Source organism: Ixodes scapularis, unplaced genomic scaffold (assembly GCF_016920785.2).
Source record: "Ixodes scapularis isolate PalLabHiFi unplaced genomic scaffold, ASM1692078v2 PGA_scaffold9__187_contigs__length_104089568, whole genome shotgun sequence".
NCBI lineage: Eukaryota > Metazoa > Arthropoda > Arachnida > Ixodida > Ixodidae > Ixodes > Ixodes scapularis.
In genome coordinates this window covers 75,286,140-75,304,561 of record NW_024609884.1, presented here as the reverse complement: position 1 = coordinate 75,304,561, position 18,422 = coordinate 75,286,140, and the positions used below count along the sequence as shown (strand labels likewise).

General features: G+C 49.2%; 1 protein-coding gene across 1 annotated transcript; it reads left to right on the top strand.

Moving 5' to 3' along the window:
• Positions 1–534: 534 nt before the first annotated feature.
• LOC115331031 (uncharacterized protein K02A2.6-like) lies at positions 535–1,706 on the top strand. Its single transcript, XM_029993106.4, has one exon. The coding sequence runs from the start codon at positions 560–562 to the stop codon at positions 1,565–1,567; it is 1,008 nt and encodes a 335-aa protein (XP_029848966.3). The 5' UTR covers positions 535–559; the 3' UTR covers positions 1,568–1,706.
• The last annotated feature ends 16,716 nt before the right edge of the window (positions 1,707–18,422 follow it).

Below are 18,422 nucleotides of genomic sequence, written 5' to 3'. Positions count from 1 at the left end.
ACAAAAAAGTGTAGGAGATATGCCACCGCGCTTGCAGCGTTTCTTCTTGAGGCTCATGAAGTATGAGTTCCAGCTGACGTACGTCCCTGGCAGAGAGTTGGTGGTTCCAGACGTCCTTTCGAGAGCACTTCCTTCTGGGCAGCCAAGCGGCACAGAACTAACCGATGTTGAGGTGCATGCATTGGAGCTTCAGCACACACTCGTAAGCGAAGCAACTAAGATTCAGCTCGTGCGTGAAACTGCTCGGGACACTGTCCTCACGAACGTAATTAACTGTCTCCGAGCAAACCTCCCTATTCATGGACAGTACAAACCTTTCGCCGGGGAATTAACAGAAGTATCTGGAGTTTTGTTTAAGGGCGTAAAGGTGGTCATCCCAGAGACCATGCGCCAGCGAATACTCGAGAGGATACACGATGGCCATCTTGGTATCAATAAGTGTAAAGCACGAGCAAGACAGCTAGTTTTCTGGCCCGGCATTAACGAAGATATCACGAGAATGATTCACCGTTGCTCAATCTGTCAACAGTTTGCGTACAAGCAACCGAACGAGCCACTAATGATGCGTGAGGTTCCGGGCTTACCATGGACGCGTGTTGGTGTTGACCTCTTTGAGCAGGCGGGGAACACGTACCTAGTTGCCTATGATGCCTTTTCCAACTTCCCAGAGGTAGAGAGGCTCAGAGAGGCAACATCAGAAACTGTTATTTGGACATTAAGCAGCATGTTTGCTAGACACGGAATACCTCTAGAGGTGTGCAGCGACAACGGTCCACAGTTCTCGTCACGTCAGTTCCAGAGTTTCGCTTTGAAGTATGATTTTAAGCACACCACGTCCAGTCCGCATTTTCCACGTTCCAACGGACTTGCAGAAAAGGGTGTGCAAGTTGTAAAACGAATACTGCGGAAAACTGCTGAAGCTAATGAAGACTTTTGGCTGGGATTGCTTGGTTACAGGTCTACACCCCTGGAGGATGGCCGGTGCCCCAGCGAGCTTCTAATGGGACGCCGCATTAGGTCCCGTCTTCCTGACTTCACGCCAGCAGTTCCAAAACCAGCCAGAAAACACACACAGGATAACACTAAAGGATGTTTTTTGAAGCCACTACGGGAAGGTGACGTGGTACGTCTGAGGGACAAAGGACAGTGGGTCACAAAGGGCCAAGTGTTAAGGAACGTGGCGCCTCGTTCTTCACTGGTTGTCACGCAGGATGGCCGGGAATATCGACGCAACAGAGAACACCTGCGACCAACGAATGAAGACCTGCAGAGTTCCGATCACTTTGAGGAGCACCTGGAAGATTCCCCAGCCTGTGCCCTGACCAGCATTCAAGCTACACCGGCTGCATTGACCCCAACAGTGCAGCATGATGATCCAGCCATCCCAACCACAGTCGCTACTTCAACGAGAACTCCGACCAACTCCCCAGCTGCAGTCAACTCCGCAGCGAGAACAGAGGATGATCTGGCTAGTGAACTTAGACCATGTGTTGCTCGGACATCAACCCGAACTGTGCGGCGACCCCAAAGGCTAAACTACGATCAGAACTTCCAGCAGCAAGCTTAACGGGCTTTTGAGTTATTGCTTTTTATATTTCGTGTTTTGTGTATTTTGTTTAATTTCGTATGTATTTCTTGTTGGTTTTTCATAGTCCAAAGAAAGGGAGATGTAACAGTCTTGATACTAGCGCCACCGCCACACTGAGTGAGAGACGACAATAAAGACGAAGCACTTGCTTCCCACCCGCTGAACCGGATGCCTCGCTGACTGATACAGTACTGTTCCAGTATGCTCTTGTAATAACGCCAATTTTTAGTTTTTTTTTTTTTTTGTCTGCTTTTGAGATATTGGCGATCTCTTGCTGGTACTATCTTCAAATATAAGTTAAAGGGGCGATGCAATAATTTTTTTTTTCACTTTCAGAAAAATACCGCTTTGAATTATTACCTGTTATTCCAACGAAACACACCTTAGTTTCTCCACGCACTGACAGTCGCAGAAAAGATTTAAGAAAAACGAAGAGCGTTCACACCGTCAACACGCACCCAGAACAAGCGGCCAAGTAATCTGGAACCGATTATGCCGCCAATGTTTCTCAGAGCCAGATATCACACGCTGAGTTCCAAACACTAGGGAGTTTTACAAGAGGGGGCCCCAACGTTAGGGGAGCCATAGGGGGACACGAGCGCAGCGATACTCACGCCGCCGGCTTAGAGAATCCAGATAAATAGCGTGACATGCTCGCGTTTCTCGCTTGGAGCGACAAGCGCAATTAATTAACCGAAAACCATGATAATACGTAACTCGCGCTTAAAAAAACACTTCGTGTTGCTGGTGTCACAAATATTGGGTAAGGTAAAACCAAATCTACCCGTTTTGTTTTAAAAATCATTAGATATTTGGATGTTTGAAGTCAAGACCAAATCAATAGAATTTATTTAATTAGATTCGTGATGTAGGCGAGTTGGTTCATGGTAACCGGAAATAAACAGCGCGCAAAAAAAAGAACACAGACGAGAACAAGAGTGAAGATGCGAACGACACAAGCGCTGGACTCACAACTAAACATTTATTGAAAAAACACCAACGAAGTAGACCGCACTATCGCTTCTGCACGTGTCAAGATGAGCAATTTCATTTTTTTTTTTTTTTTTGTAGGAAAACCTATGTTTGGTTGACACATGCATCTTGCCCTTCTTTAGTTATTGCATACGCTTCCTATAATTCTCCGGTGGTTTTATCTGCGCCCCTCGCGATGATGGTGATGTGTTTGAATTTGGGCTGGTATTCACAAGCAGGACAATGCAGAGGCAAGTGACCCCCAGCAGTCCACCGCAGTGACCAGTCATGCTCACGAGCCCTGTCATCACAGGGGCGGTGCAACGATTTTCAGACTTTGGCCAATTAACTGCGGAAATTAATTTGTGTCACCCATAAAACGAAAAACAGAAAACCGTATTTTCTTGCGAGCGCTAGTTTTTATGTAAAAAATGAAGCGAATCGAAGGTCCAAGTGCCCCTCAACTCTCCACGTCGCCTTTCGATTGACGTACTCTGAGGGATCACGTGGTTTCCCCTGGGGTTCTCTCTTCAGAGACACCAACCGCTTCCTCCGCGATTATCGACTTTAAAGGATTAGCATCGTCGAAGGTCGCGGTGACCGATCGATACAAAAGACGGTTGGCCACGGGGAGGGGGGGGGGGGGGGGGAGGGGGGAGGGGGAGGGGACGGCGAGTGTAGCAGCGGAGGGGGGCAGGTTTTGTTCACTTCCGCGTAACCGCCAGAGTACGTCACACATCACTTCCGTCAACCACCACACGCGGCTGCGGATTGGCAAATATTTAGTTTTCTGATTTGCGATTCCGCACCGGAATAACAGTTTCTCGGGGCAATGTGACGCGTTTTTGGTCACTTGTGCTTAGGTAAAGAGTATAAAAAATACAAACTGCCAATTCTTTCAACACTAAAATCGTTGCACTACGCCTATAATACATCGACCAGTTTGGCCGATGTACACTCTTGCGCAGCTTAGTGAGATCTCACTACCACACAATCAACGTACTTGTTCTTGCGCTTTACGGCACATTGTCTCTTACCCCCAGCCTTTTCTACAGTTCTAGGGCAGAGTATCGCCAACTTTCGAGGGGCCGAAAACACAATGGGAACGTCAAACCGCCCGGCAAAACTAGCAGTGGCGGAATGCGATGATAATCTAATCATCCGCGTTTTGCCACTGCTAGCTTTGCGCCTGCTGCACGGTTCTGAGTCAGAACATCCAGCGCGTCAAAACATGGATCAAGTCAAAGCATTCATTCGTGGATGTTTTGACTCGTTGGACGTTTTAACGCGATGTTCTGACTCGGATGGATGTTCTGACTCGCTCGACGTTTTGACGCGTTTGATGTTCTGACTCGGATACATGTTTTGACTCATTGGACGTTTTGACGCGTTGGATGTTCTGGCTCCGACGGTTGTTCCGACTCGTTGAACGTTTTGACGCGATCCAGGTTCCGATTCAGATACATAAAGTTCTTTGTGGGGTGTTATATCTATTTTACCTGAAATGGTTATTCTTTTGCATAACCGACTTTTAAAAATATGGTAAGCGAAGGCCATTAGTTCCTTGATAAACTTATATAACTGACGAAGAGGTGAACATCGTTTTCACATTTTCGGGAAATAGAAGTCAAGCGCAGAGAATAACTGGAATATGTCTACTTTCTGTTTTGTCATTTCTTAGTGTACAGTACTCTGGTTAGTGACGCTGTACACCCTGTCACTGTCGAATCTTATCAGAGCTCGCGAAAACCGCTTCTAGTGTTCCGCTCTGTATTCAACCCAGGAGGAACGGGCATGCGGCTCCATAATGCGGTGAGCGGATTGCATGTTTGAAAACGATATAACGAAACTTACTGCGTGTAAAACATTCTTTAGCATGCGGGTATGCGAATAGTATGTTCCAAGAAGGTTTAAAAAGAATATAGGGTTTTAAATATATGGGGGAAGGAATTTCAGCAATTTATGTGAGCTGAACGCCAAATTAAGAATAAAAAAAATCGAAATGTGTATATTTTCCTTCACCGGTTCGAGCATAGTACATGTCACATGCGAAGGACCAGCAAAGCGGGCGATGGGCTCTGAGTAGTGTCCGTGATAGCACGAGATAAGACGCCAAAAGCCAAAAAAGTCAAATTTGGGGGTTTTACGTGCCAAACCTACGACGGGCATCTGGCATGCCTCGGCGGAGGACTGAGGATTAATTTCGACCACTTGGGGATCTTTCGACGTGCTACCGAAAGCTCGGTTACACGGCGCCTTCTCCGCAATAAGCCTCCGTCATATTGCGGGCACCTCGGTCGGGATTCGAACCCGCCTCCTGGGGATCCGTAGGCCAGAGCTCGCGCCTCGGAGTCACCGAGGCAGCGACGCCAAAAGCGGAGCAGACATGGAGAACGGCGAAAATCATCAGCTCGGGAGCGGGCTCTATAGTGCCTCTAATTATGTCGCAACTAAATCCGAGCAAATGGTCTGGAATCGTGCAGCAGTAGCGTATGCTCGGAAAGCCAAAGCAGTGGCTCAACGAGAGTCAGATGCTAGATAAGCGGGCGCACGGAAGGCCGAAAACATTTTATGCTCCAGGTCATATTTGGGGACCGATGAAGTGCTGCATTGCATGTTTAGGCGCATATGGCCAGTCCTGGTTCATCACACTGCACTCCCTTCGCCCCGAAGCTGACAGTGCAGAATAAACTGCACGCTCGTTGGACCTGTCAGCGTCACACCACGTGATCGCTCCTATCTACGTATATGCTAACGCTCGGAGAGTCATGCCAAGCTAGAAGAAGCATGCCATTGGTTGCACTTCCGAAAAGATGGCTTCCACAGCGCTTCCACCGCGCTGTATACTTCAAGGTGTTAGCGGAGTATAGTTTGTGCCCGACTTTCACTCCGAGATGCGATGCTAAGTATTTTACGAAAGTTTGCTGAGTAAAACGCCATCGATGGGGTCAATGGGGCGTCCCGCGATGACTAGCTGGGGATCGCTCTGTCCGAGGCATTCAAAACGGTTTGTTGTGTGCACAAGCACACATCAATAAAAATTACTGATTTTCAGGCAAGCCGGCTCACGTGTTATACCCGTTATCACCCCAAGAACCGTAGTAAAAAGAGGCCGGCTTCTCGGGGAGTATTACTAATTTTCCTCTTTATGTAGAGATTTCAGATATATATATAGGTGCATTTTAGATCAGATATGTGTTATCTAATCAAGACGCATACGTTTCAAATGCCAAAAGCATCGCTTCTTCCTCCGACAACCAAATCTTTTAAGAAGTACTTCGCCCGGGGCGAAGTAGTTCTTATAACAATGCGCAAAACATCTTTTTTTCTTGAGGTGAAAAAGAGTATAGTCAGTTCGTTCTATGGAAGCACTTTAATGATTGAAATCATGTCAACGTAGTTAAGCACGTCTTAAAATGTCGGAACTGCAGTCGCCAAGTAGCACGAAAACATAGCCATCTCCTCCTGCAGCCGCTTGTTACATCTGGTCAATTGAACCGCCGGTGCAGACGCCACCACGAGGGGATCCAAGAGCAGTGCCTGGATCCTGTTTTGCGAGGAATGCTGGATAACTTGGAGGAACTGTATGAATTCAGCCAAGTCTGGATGATGACTTGTCAGCCGGCTGTGCAGTCCGTTATGACTCCCTTCAACCATGTTGGTGGCGCGTGGTCCATCACTCTCAAACTGGCTCCAGATGTCTTTGAGGATGGTGTTAGAAAGCCAGAAGCTGTCAAAATACTTGGCAAATTGCCCAAAGTGCAAGCGCTATCTTATAAGTTATTTATTTAATTGGTTATTTGTGCCTCAAAACGACCGAAGTATTTGTGTGTACAAGGCGCTTAAGTACAAAAATAAAAGCATGCGCACAATTCATAACACCATGCATACATCCACAAATACAACCTTAAAGAGAAAGGTTAAAAACGATATGATAGTTATATGTATACAAGAGTGACTCCTTAACAAAAATATTATATTTATCTTCCAACTTTTGAAGGTCCCCGGCTTTCAAGCTACCGTATGGATGTTCTGACTCGATGGACGTTTCGACTTTATGGATGTTTCGACTCGGATGGATGTTTGACGCGTTGGATGTCTGACTTTTGTGTCATGTGACCTAATGGCTTTTTTGACTCGTTGGATGTTGTGACCAGAGGTCGGCATTTTAGGTCGCCCTCACTCACCCTCACAGCCACACTCACCTAAGCCCCTCACTCACCCTCACCCTCAGAGCTACACTCACCTTCAGCCCCTCACTCATCCTCACCCTCACAGTCACAATCACCTTCAGCCCTTCACTCACCCTCACTGAACCTCACGGCCCTCACGCCCTCACCGCCCTCACGGCCCTCACGGCCCTCACGCCCCTCACCGCCCTCACCGCCCTCACGCCCCTCACCGCCCTCACGGCCCTCACGGCCCTCACGGCCCTCACGCCCCTCACGCCACTCACCGCCCTCACCGCCCTCACGGCCCTCACGCACTCGTAGCCCTCACGGCCCTCACGCCACTCACCGCCCTCACCGCCCTCACGGCCCTCACGCACTCGTAGCCCTCACGGCCCTCACCGCCCTCACGGCCCTCACCGCCCTCACGGCCCTCACCGCCCTCACGCCACTCACCGCCCTCACGCCACTCACCGCCCTCACGCCACTTACCGCCCTCACGCGCCTCACCGCCCTTGCGGCCCTCACACCCCTCACGCCCCTCACGCACTGATGGCCCTCATGCCACTCAGGCCAGCTTCAGATGGGGCAATTTCGCCCAGAAACTTCACGTCGCAACACCAGCAACACCGGCCGCCCGCGATCACACGCAGCAACCAATTGCTGCAATTTGCCATCGTCATCATAAAATTTTATTTTTCTTGCACTATTTAGACACAATTACGCGTTATAAACATGTTTTTATGCATTTAAATCTCGTTAAGAATACTAATGCACCTTTCTGAAACAGTTTATTTCCAAAAAAACGATCGATTTCAAACCAGAACCAAGTCTTTCGGTGTCATCATCACCGGCACGAGGTATCACGTGAAAATTTTGCGTCCCTGATTGGATGCAGCCGCTTCAAACGCATTCGAATTGCTCCGAGTTGCTTGCTTATTTCGAGCCGGACCCGATCTCAGCAATTCGTGTCGATCTAGGAAAGCTAGAGAACAACCCGCCATTAACACCAAAACTGCTGAGAAAGATGCTCGGTCTGAAGGGGGCCTCACGCACTCACCGCCCTCACGCACTCATGGCCCTCACACCACCTCATGCACTCACCGCCCTCACGGCCCTCACGCCTCTCATGCCACTCACTGCCCTCACGCACTCATGGCCCTCACACCCCTCACGCACTCACCGCCCTCACACCACTCACGCACTCATGGCCCTCACGCCACTCACCGCCCTCACGCCCCTCACGCACTCATGGCCCTCATGGCCCTCACGGCCCTCACGGCTCGCACGGCCCTCACGGCCCTCACCGCCCTCACCGCCCTCACAGCCCTCACGGCCCTCACGGCCCTCACCGCCCTCACAGCCCTCACGGCCCTCACTCACCCTCACACTCATGAATTTTCCTGGTTCAGAAACTCACTCACCCTCACCTCACCTGTGAAGATGAGGGTGAGTGAGGGTGAGTGAGGGCCCTCATGAGTGAGGTTTGCCGAGGTATGGTTGTGACCCGTTGGATGTTTTGACCATAAGCCCTGCTGCACGAGTGGTAACTTTTGTCCTCCCCCGAGTTTCCCACGAGCTTCAAGGCGTTCTAACATTGACTGATAAAGTGGTTTTCGATAATGCTCAGCATGTTCGTAATTGATACCATATGATTATTTTACTAATTAAAAAGTTAATTAAGAAGTTTAGTTAGTTATCCGACTTATCGCAAAGATTAGCCGCCCACATAATGTCCCCCTGGCCTTATAACTCACCTGCACAAACCGTATTAGTGCATCTTTTACGAAGGTTCTGTAATAAATCTGTTCGAATTAAAATGGAACACCCGGTATATATATACCGGGTGTTCCCGACACGAAAAGTGGACGAATTCGGTATTGCGAAAACTACGCATCGCAACAAAAAAAGGCTTGTGTCGATTTGGTCCTGGGCCAGAGGCCCATTTAGGAAAATTATTAAAGTTTGGGATAATTGAACTGTTAATTATTTTAAGTAATTAACTTTTTTATTATTGTGTTTAAGGGCTTGGTTTGAATTAGAAACTTGCTGAACATCATCGAAAAATACTAAATAAAAAAATTGCAGAACAATAGAAAGCACGCGCAGCATTTTACGGCTTTCTGAAAAACCGTACAACTTCGACGAGCTTTAGGTTTCGTTTTGCAATCGGAGCGCATCTCCGCACCGACGGCACCGCGTCCAGTGTAGAAATAGTGCAACCAACCTCTGCTTCGCTGTCCTCGCGCAACGCAGCAGAGGCTGGTTGCACTAGCTCTACAACGAAATTTCGGCGCTTATTTCTTGGTCTATTCGTGTTCAAAGATGAGTATCACATCAAACACACAAATCTCTTGTTCAAAAAGACACGAAAATAAATTTTAAAACGAATTAAACGATTAGGAAAGAGCACTTGGTGCATGTCGCTAACGCCTCGTTTGTAATCCCGTCTAGGAACCTTCACCGATAGTGACAATAACTGTCTCGCCTCCGGCCACGACAAGAGAAGAGAGGAAAGAGGAACTCCCCTCTCCCCTAGTCTTTTTATTGTCTATTGTTTATTGTCAGCTCGACCTTCGAAACACAAAGCTGTTTCGAAGGTCCAGCTGGATGACATCAATGGGGGTGCGGCTGACCAAGTTAGCACTCACATAGTGTGCCACAGTGGCCAGGTCAGTCTCACAGATGCGGTTTGGCCTGAACCCGTGCTGGGAGGCCGAGAGCACACCGTTGTTTTTGAGGTAGTGGAGAAAGTGCTGGTTCACAGCCCGTTCGAAAGTGCCGCACAGGATGGATGTAATTGATATAGACCTGTAACTTCCAAGATCGCTGAGGGGTTTCCCCTGGCTTTTACGGACGGAAGTGACGAGAGCCTTCTTCCAGGATGGGGGTACGAAGGCACAGTTTCATTATCCGTGGAGTCTTCATGGTCGATTTTATGCTGAGAAAAAAAAAAACTTGATGCAGAGCACGAAAAAAAAAAGATTGCTTGCACCGGTCACAACTTTTGTCCACAGACGTAGAGATTAAATTCAGAACACAATTATTTGAAAAACAATGTATCCCCATATTGTCTACAGATTTCAAGCAACTCCCTCGGGTGTCGGCTTAATGTGCAAGCATTAACAGTTCTACAAAAAATTTAAAAGTAATTGCAAATGCTGTATGTGAACTTAGCTCGTGGATGTTTCATGCTGTTCAAGTTGGAAACTACCAATTTTAATTTTTTTAATGCGATAGCATTCTTTAGCTACTTCACCCGGTTTTCGCGATACTCTCTCTGGCCTCGAATGCGCCGTGCGTATGCGCGGGCGGCGCCTCCGTATACGCACCACGTCCGCAAACGCAGGCGCCGCGAGTATGTGGACGATCGTCCTCGATGTCGTCCTAGAGCTCGTTCTAGATGTCGTCTTCGACGTCATCCCCTAGGACGTCGTCCTTGAGATCGTTTGAGAAATCGTCCTTGAGATCGCCGTAAAGGTCGTCCTAGAGGTAGCTCTAGACGTCGTCCTAAAGGTCGTCCTCGATGTCGTCCTAGAGCTCGTTCTAGATGTCGTCTTCGACGTCATCCCCTAGGACGTCGTCCTTGAGATCGTTTGAGAAATCGTCCTTGAGATCGCCGTAAAGGTCGTCCTAGAGGTAGCTCTAGACGTCGTCCTAAAGGTCGTCCTCGATGTCGTCCTAGAGCTCGTTCTAGATGTCGTCTTAGACGTCATCCCCTAGGACGTCGTCCTTGAGATCGTTTGAGAAATCGTCCTTGAGATCGCCGTAAAGGTCGTCCTAGAGGTAGCTCTAGACGTCGTCCTAAAGGTCGTCCTCGATGTCGTCCTAGAGCTCGTTCTAGATGTCGTCTTAGACGTCATCCCCTAGGACGTCGTCCTTGAGATCGTTTGAGAAATCGTCCTTGAGATCGCCGTAAAGGTCGTCCTAGAGGTAGCTCTAGACGTCGTCCTAAAGGTCGTCCTCGATGTCGTCCTAGAGCTCGTTCTAGATGTCGTCTTAGACGTCATCCCCTAGGACGTCGTCCTTGAGATCGTTTGAGAAATCGTCCTTGAGATCGCCGTAAAGGTCGTCCTAGAGGTAGCTCTAGACGTCGTCCTAAAGGTCGTCCTCGATGTCGTCCTAGAGCTCGTTCTAGATGTCGTCTTAGACGTCATCCCCTAGGACGTCGTCCTTGAGATCGTTTGAGAAATCGTCCTTGAGATCGCCGTAAAGGTCGTCCTAGAGGTAGCTCTAGACGTCGTCCTAAAGGTCGTCCTCGATGTCGTCCTAGAGCTCGTTCTAGATGTCGTCTTAGACGTCATCCCCTAGGACGTCGTCCTTGAGATCGTTTGAGAAATCGTCCTTGAGATCGCCGTAAAGGTCGTCCTAGAGGTAGCTCTAGGCGTCGTCCTAAAGGTCGTCCTCGATGTCGTCTTAGAGCTCGTTCTAGATGTCGTCTTCGACGTCATCCCCTAGGACGTCGTCCTTGAGATCGTTTGAGAAATCGTCCTTGAGATCGCCGTAAAGGTCGTCCTAGAGGTAGCTCTAGACGTCGTCCTAAAGGTCGTCCTCGATGTCGTCCTAGAGCTCGTTCTAGATGTCGTCTTAGACGTCATCCCCTAGGACGTCGTCCTTGAGATCGTTTGAGAAATCGTCCTTGAGATCGCCGTAAAGGTCGTCCTAGAGGTAGCTCTAGACGTCGTCCTAAAGGTCGTCCTCGATGTCGTCCTAGAGCTCGTTCTAGATGTCGTCTTAGACGTCATCCCCTAGGACGTCGTCCTTGAGATCGTTTGAGAAATCGTCCTTGAGATCGCCGTAAAGGTCGTCCTAGAGGTAGCTCTAGACGTCGTCCTAAAGGTCGTCCTCGATGTCGTCCTAGAGCTCGTTCTAGATGTCGTCTTAGACGTCATCCCCTAGGACGTCGTCCTTGAGATCGTTTGAGAAATCGTCCTTGAGATCGCCGTAAAGGTCGTCCTAGAGGTAGCTCTAGACGTCGTCCTAAAGGTCGTCCTCGATGTCGTCCTAGAGCTCGTTCTAGATGTCGTCTTAGACGTCATCCCCTAGGACGTCGTCCTTGAGATCGTTTGAGAAATCGTCCTTGAGATCGCCGTAAAGGTCGTCCTAGAGGTAGCTCTAGACGTCGTCCTAAAGGTCGTCCTCGATGTCGTCCTAGAGCTCGTTCTAGATGTCGTCTTAGACGTCATCCCCTAGGACGTCGTCCTTGAGATCGTTTGAGAAATCGTCCTTGAGATCGCCGTAAAGGTCGTCCTAGAGGTAGCTCTAGACGTCGTCCTAAAGGTCGTCCTCGATGTCGTCCTAGAGCTCGTTCTAGATGTCGTCTTAGACGTCATCCCCTAGGACGTCGTCCTTGAGATCGTTTGAGAAATCGTCCTTGAGATCGCCGTAAAGGTCGTCCTAGAGGTAGCTCTAGACGTCGTCCTAAAGGTCGTCCTCGATGTCGTCCTAGAGCTCGTTCTAGATGTCGTCTTAGACGTCATCCCCTAGGACGTCGTCCTTGAGATCGTTTGAGAAATCGTCCTTGAGATCGCCGTAAAGGTCGTCCTAGAGGTAGCTCTAGACGTCGTCCTAAAGGTCGTCCTCGATGTCGTCCTAGAGCTCGTTCTAGATGTCGTCTTAGACGTCATCCCCTAGGACGTCGTCCTTGAGATCGTTTGAGAAATCGTCCTTGAGATCGCCGTAAAGGTCGTCCTAGAGGTAGCTCTAGACGTCGTCCTAAAGGTCGTCCTCGATGTCGTCCTAGAGCTCGTTCTAGATGTCGTCTTAGACGTCATCCCCTAGGACGTCGTCCTTGAGATCGTTTGAGAAATCGTCCTTGAGATCGCCGTAAAGGTCGTCCTAGAGGTAGCTCTAGGCGTCGTCCTAAAGGTCGTCCTCGATGTCGTCCTAGAGCTCGTTCTAGATGTCGTCTTCGACGTCATCCCCTAGGACGTCGTCCTTGAGATCGTTTGAGAAATCGTCCTTGAGATCGCCGTAAAGGTCGTCCTAGAGGTAGCTCTAGACGTCGTCCTAAAGGTCGTCCTCGATGTCGTCCTAGAGCTCGTTCTAGATGTCGTCTTAGACGTCATCCCCTAGGACGTCGTCCTTGAGATCGTTTGAGAAATCGTCCTTGAGATCGCCGTAAAGGTCGTCCTAGAGGTAGCTCTAGACGTCGTCCTAAAGGTCGTCCTCGATGTCGTCCTAGAGCTCGTTCTAGATGTCGTCTTAGACGTCATCCCCTAGGACGTCGTCCTTGAGATCGTTTGAGAAATCGTCCTTGAGATCGCCGTAAAGGTCGTCCTAGAGGTAGCTCTAGACGTCGTCCTAAAGGTCGTCCTCGATGTCGTCCTAGAGCTCGTTCTAGATGTCGTCTTAGACGTCATCCCCTAGGACGTCGTCCTTGAGATCGTTTGAGAAATCGTCCTTGAGATCGCCGTAAAGGTCGTCCTAGAGGTAGCTCTAGACGTCGTCCTAAAGGTCGTCCTCGATGTCGTCCTAGAGCTCGTTCTAGATGTCGTCTTAGACGTCATCCCCTAGGACGTCGTCCTTGAGATCGTTTGAGAAATCGTCCTTGAGATCGCCGTAAAGGTCGTCCTAGAGGTAGCTCTAGACGTCGTCCTAAAGGTCGTCCTCGATGTCGTCCTAGAGCTCGTTCTAGATGTCGTCTTAGACGTCATCCCCTAGGACGTCGTCCTTGAGATCGTTTGAGAAATCGTCCTTGAGATCGCCGTAAAGGTCGTCCTAGAGGTAGCTCTAGACGTCGTCCTAAAGGTCGTCCTCGATGTCGTCCTAGAGCTCGTTCTAGATGTCGTCTTAGACGTCATCCCCTAGGACGTCGTCCTTGAGATCGTTTGAGAAATCGTCCTTGAGATCGCCGTAAAGGTCGTCCTAGAGGTAGCTCTAGACGTCGTCCTAAAGGTCGTCCTCGATGTCGTCCTAGAGCTCGTTCTAGATGTCGTCTTAGACGTCATCCCCTAGGACGTCGTCCTTGAGATCGTTTGAGAAATCGTCCTTGAGATCGCCGTAAAGGTCGTCCTAGAGGTAGCTCTAGACGTCGTCCTAAAGGTCGTCCTCGATGTCGTCCTAGAGCTCGTTCTAGATGTCGTCTTAGACGTCATCCCCTAGGACGTCGTCCTTGAGATCGTTTGAGAAATCGTCCTTGAGATCGCCGTAAAGGTCGTCCTAGAGGTAGCTCTAGACGTCGTCCTAAAGGTTGTCCTCGATGTCGTCCTAGAGCTCGTTCTAGATGTCGTCTTAGACGTCATCCCCTAGGACGTCGTCCTTGAGATCGTTTGAGAAATCGTCCTTGAGATCGCCGTAAAGGTCGTCCTAGAGGTAGCTCTAGACGTCGTCCTAAAGGTCGTCCTCGATGTCGTCCTAGAGCTCGTTCTAGATGTCGTCTTAGACGTCATCCCCTAGGACGTCGTCCTTGAGATCGTTTGAGAAATCGTCCTTGAGATCGCCGTAAAGGTCGTCCTAGAGGTAGCTCTAGACGTCGTCCTAAAGGTCGTCCTCGATGTCGTCCTAGAGCTCGTTCTAGATGTCGTCTTAGACGTCATCCCCTAGGACGTCGTCCTTGAGATCGTTTGAGAAATCGTCCTTGAGATCGCCGTAAAGGTCGTCCTAGAGGTAGCTCTAGACGTCGTCCTAAAGGTCGTCCTCGATGTCGTCCTAGAGCTCGTTCTAGATGTCGTCTTAGACGTCATCCCCTAGGACGTCGTCCTTGAGATCGTTTGAGAAATCGTCCTTGAGATCGCCGTAAAGGTCGTCCTAGAGGTAGCTCTAGACGTCGTCCTAAAGGTCGTCCTAGAGGTCGTCCTTGAGATTGCCCTAGACGCGGGTCTAGACGTCGTCCTCTAACACGTTGTCCTCGACGTCGTCCTAGAAGTCGTTATTGAGATCGCCACAAAGGTCGTCCTAGCGGTCGTCCTAGACGTCGCCTTTTACGTCGTCCTGGCAAGCAGATAAACCCGCGCCGCGCATATAGACCTTTGTCCGGAAGTGCTCTTTTTAGCCTCGACCGCAAGGAGCAAAAGCGAACAATAATCTCGAAACCAGACGCTCACGGGGAGGGGGGGCTGCGTCGGCCTGCGCCGCCGCTTCCCGTTGAGGGCTTCTTCGCTGGTGTGCCGACTGCCGTTTTGCCGGCATCGGTCCTGTTTACCGCGGTATGTGAGTATAGTGCCCGTAATGTGAGAGCCGTGTGTCCATACGCCACTTTGCCGCTGTTGGTTTCCATCTAGCCGAGCCAGAAAACATCTCGCGACGAGTTGACCGCGCCGCGAGTGACGAAGAAGAAGCAAACATGGCGACGGTTTGTGCGATTGCTTTGGTGGCTCCGGTGTTGAGTGTCTTCAACGTCCTCGTGAGAAGGTTCCCCTCCCCTTCGAAGTTATTGCAAGCACCACGAAAGATGTGGAATCATCGTCTCAACTACAAATAAGCAGGCCTTCACGAGCAACAACGGTGCCGAGCAGGCGCTCGGCACAGTTGTGTCAGGCTCACGCAGCCAGCGGCACAGTTGTGTTGGTTGTGTCGTCAGATGTTCAACAACGCCGAGGTATTTTCATTTATCATTTGGAATGGCTTCAAGAGTGGGAAATTAATCTATTTCGCGGATTGTTAACGCCGAGGCGAGTGCCCTCCGTTGCAGTGCCGTCGTCGCGCAAAGTGCAGAAAAAACCGGGTGGCGATGGCGGCGGTGCTCTTTGATCTTGCGCCGTCGGGTTCGTGAAGTCCGGAGTAAACGTACGTACGTGCGTCTGCTGGATCGGTGTTTTGGACTTCCTCAAAACTCTTTCTCACGCGCATTTTCCTTGTGAAGCTTAATAGCTCATTACACCTCATCGTCGACTGCGCTCATTTGACTACGACGGACGAGCCTGCGTGATGTGAATTTCACTGCCTAAGATCCTTGGTGCGCTGTAACGAGGGCTAATAAAATATCACCGCGAACTTCTGAACAAACGAGTCGAAGTTTCGTCTGCTATCATAACTGATCGCCTGTCACAATATTAATCAGTAGCGTTCCTAGACTCCGCCCCCACAGGCACCGTGCTTCGTTGCCCGATAGTAAGTGTCTCCTGGTGCCTCGTAGAATTCCAGCTCCCACTTCAAGTAAGTACCATCCTTTAGAACTGGCAATTAATAGTTTCGAACCCAGACGCTCGCAGTGTGTGTGTGTGTGTGGGGGGGGGGGGGGGGGGGGGGGACGCGTGCTAACATACTCGGAGCCCTCGTTTACGCCGCTTCGCAGCGGCACACAAGGCGCCACATTACAAAAGAAAGCTAATCCTAGCTGTCTATGTAACTAGACCCATTCGCCATTCGCTAGTCATTCGATAAAACGTCGTGGTCTCGTTTTCATTCGCTAAAACGGCGTTCGATCAAGTGAACGCCTCCCACTTATTTCGGCTCGGCAGAGCCGCGCTGCCGCAGAAAGGCAAGCAGATCGCGAAAATCGGTCTCAAACGTGCCACGAATGTAATGTCGTATACAAGTAGCCAACAATCAAGCATTTGAAAGCTACAAGAAAGCGGTACCGAAATATTTACTACGCTATGAACCCGGACTGAAACGCGGATGTCAAGGGTCAGCAGACACCGAGAACATTTAAGACAAGAAAGGTTTTCTCTTGTTTTCTTGATCGAGATGGGTTCTCGAATGTTCACGACATCTTATCTGTTGAAGAACGGGTCGCGGAGGCTTTTGGTGAAGACATCGTTCACGATGTGCCGGTGCATTCGGACAGCCTGCCGCATCCAGCTCCTCAAAGCAACGCCGCCAACGCAGCCCCCCCCCCCCCTCCTGCCTGCCAGTTCTCTCCGCGTGGTGGCGCGAGCGTAGATAAACATGGCGGCGCCCTGGAATTGGCGCGGACACTGGTCTATACGGAGCGGCAGTACGCAAACATTCGTATTTGCGGCCAAGCTGCGAAGCAATTATCGGCTCGAGTTGAGCTAGTTGGTGCTTACATAGCAATGACGGTGGTGAAACAGCTTGAACATTAAACGACTACGCAGAGAAACGATTATACGGAGACTAAGCAATCACTCAATTTCGAAGTGGGGCGCTGAAGTCGCGCTAACGTTCATGATTGCGCCGTAAACCATTCATAAAATAAAGTTTTACTGAAAATATCTGTCGTATTTACAGTGAGCTCTGTCCTGAGTCTCATGAGGAACCCTATCGCAATTCATTGACAACCACCAATAGGGGTTTCTGCAGGCAATTTTTCCTGGGCGTTCCGGCGGCGACAGACGTTCTGGATTGGAAGAATTATTTGTCTAATAAGTTTAGGCCCAGTTATAATATATCCATAAATGCCGATAGTGTAGAGAATAGTGTATTGAAACAGAAAGGGCAAAAATAACTATAGTCAGTGGAAAGACGTATTATCTTGACTCGAAAATTACAGTCTAAAAAAATATGTTCTTTAAACGTTCTTTCACGCCCCAAGAAACCTCCCAGCGCGTGAAGAACGGTTTCGCCTCAAGTATTATCGCTCCTTGCGCACAAGAAAGGCAAATGGGCGATGAAGAACTCTTTCGCATAAAAAAAGGAGCCTAAAGGGAACCCCTTATACGTTTTCCAGGAAGAACCCTTTAACGGGTGCTTAAAATGATTTTTTAGGGTACAAAATATGGACAAACCGAAGAACCCCTACGAGGTTTTTTTACTACCATACTTTTTTTAGAGTGTAATACAAGCTCACTCATAAGGTTCTCATGGTGACTACTACAAACAGAAACACACTACCATCATGACTTCAAGGCACTCATTCGAAAACTGCTTCCTACACAACCATCACAATCCCCCCCCCCCCCCCCCCCAAAAAAAAAACAAAAAAAAACACTAAATCTGCAGGATTTACTGCTGCACGCTCATGCCTAAATAAAGCTTCATGTACGTAATAGCACGAACAAGAAATCACGTGCATAGCGCATCACTTATTGGGAAGAAAGCCATCCATTAATTTTTTTTTTTTTTTTACTTTTCTTTTGAGTTGGGTCCTCCCGAATAAGACGAAAAGAATGAGCTTCCTTTAAAAATTGTATACCTAGCACGACAGCTTTATTATCGCCGCCGCCTCCCCTTCCCAGAAGAAAATGTTTGGTTTGCCCTCTATGGCTCAAAGCTCGCTCAATTTCCGGTCTTATCCGCTGTTTGGACAGTACAAGAAGGAACAAGACAAAAGAAAAGAGGCAACAGGAGCTTACAAACGACAGCTGCCGGCTGGACGGCTTGCACATGGCCTGTGATTATAAGCTTTTTGCTTGGAGTCCTTTTATGTTTTTCTAATTTCTGAAATGATATCATGAGGCTATACAAAGTGCTCCTAGCTTCGAAACAAAACTAATTGGGTTAGCGTGCTTTGATCGGACAGAAGCTAAGAATGCGCCAAATAAAGATCACGTGCTTCAACTTGTCATGGCACTGAAGCCCTCCACGGACCAACCAGGAAAGTAATTAGACGTTACTTGTTTAAACAGTGGGAGATCAGTCTAACGTAAACATACCGACATTGTTACTCGCTGTAGATGAGAAATTAAGTCAGTGCAGTACAACTGCTAGCTTGGGATTTTAACGTGCATCACTCAGTTGTGATACACGACCGCGCGCCGATACGATGCTTATCTAGATGGAAACGGGCAGGGGTGGAGATTGAACCCAGGATCCCTGGGTTCTGCAGCGCGAGCTTTCGCTCCACTATT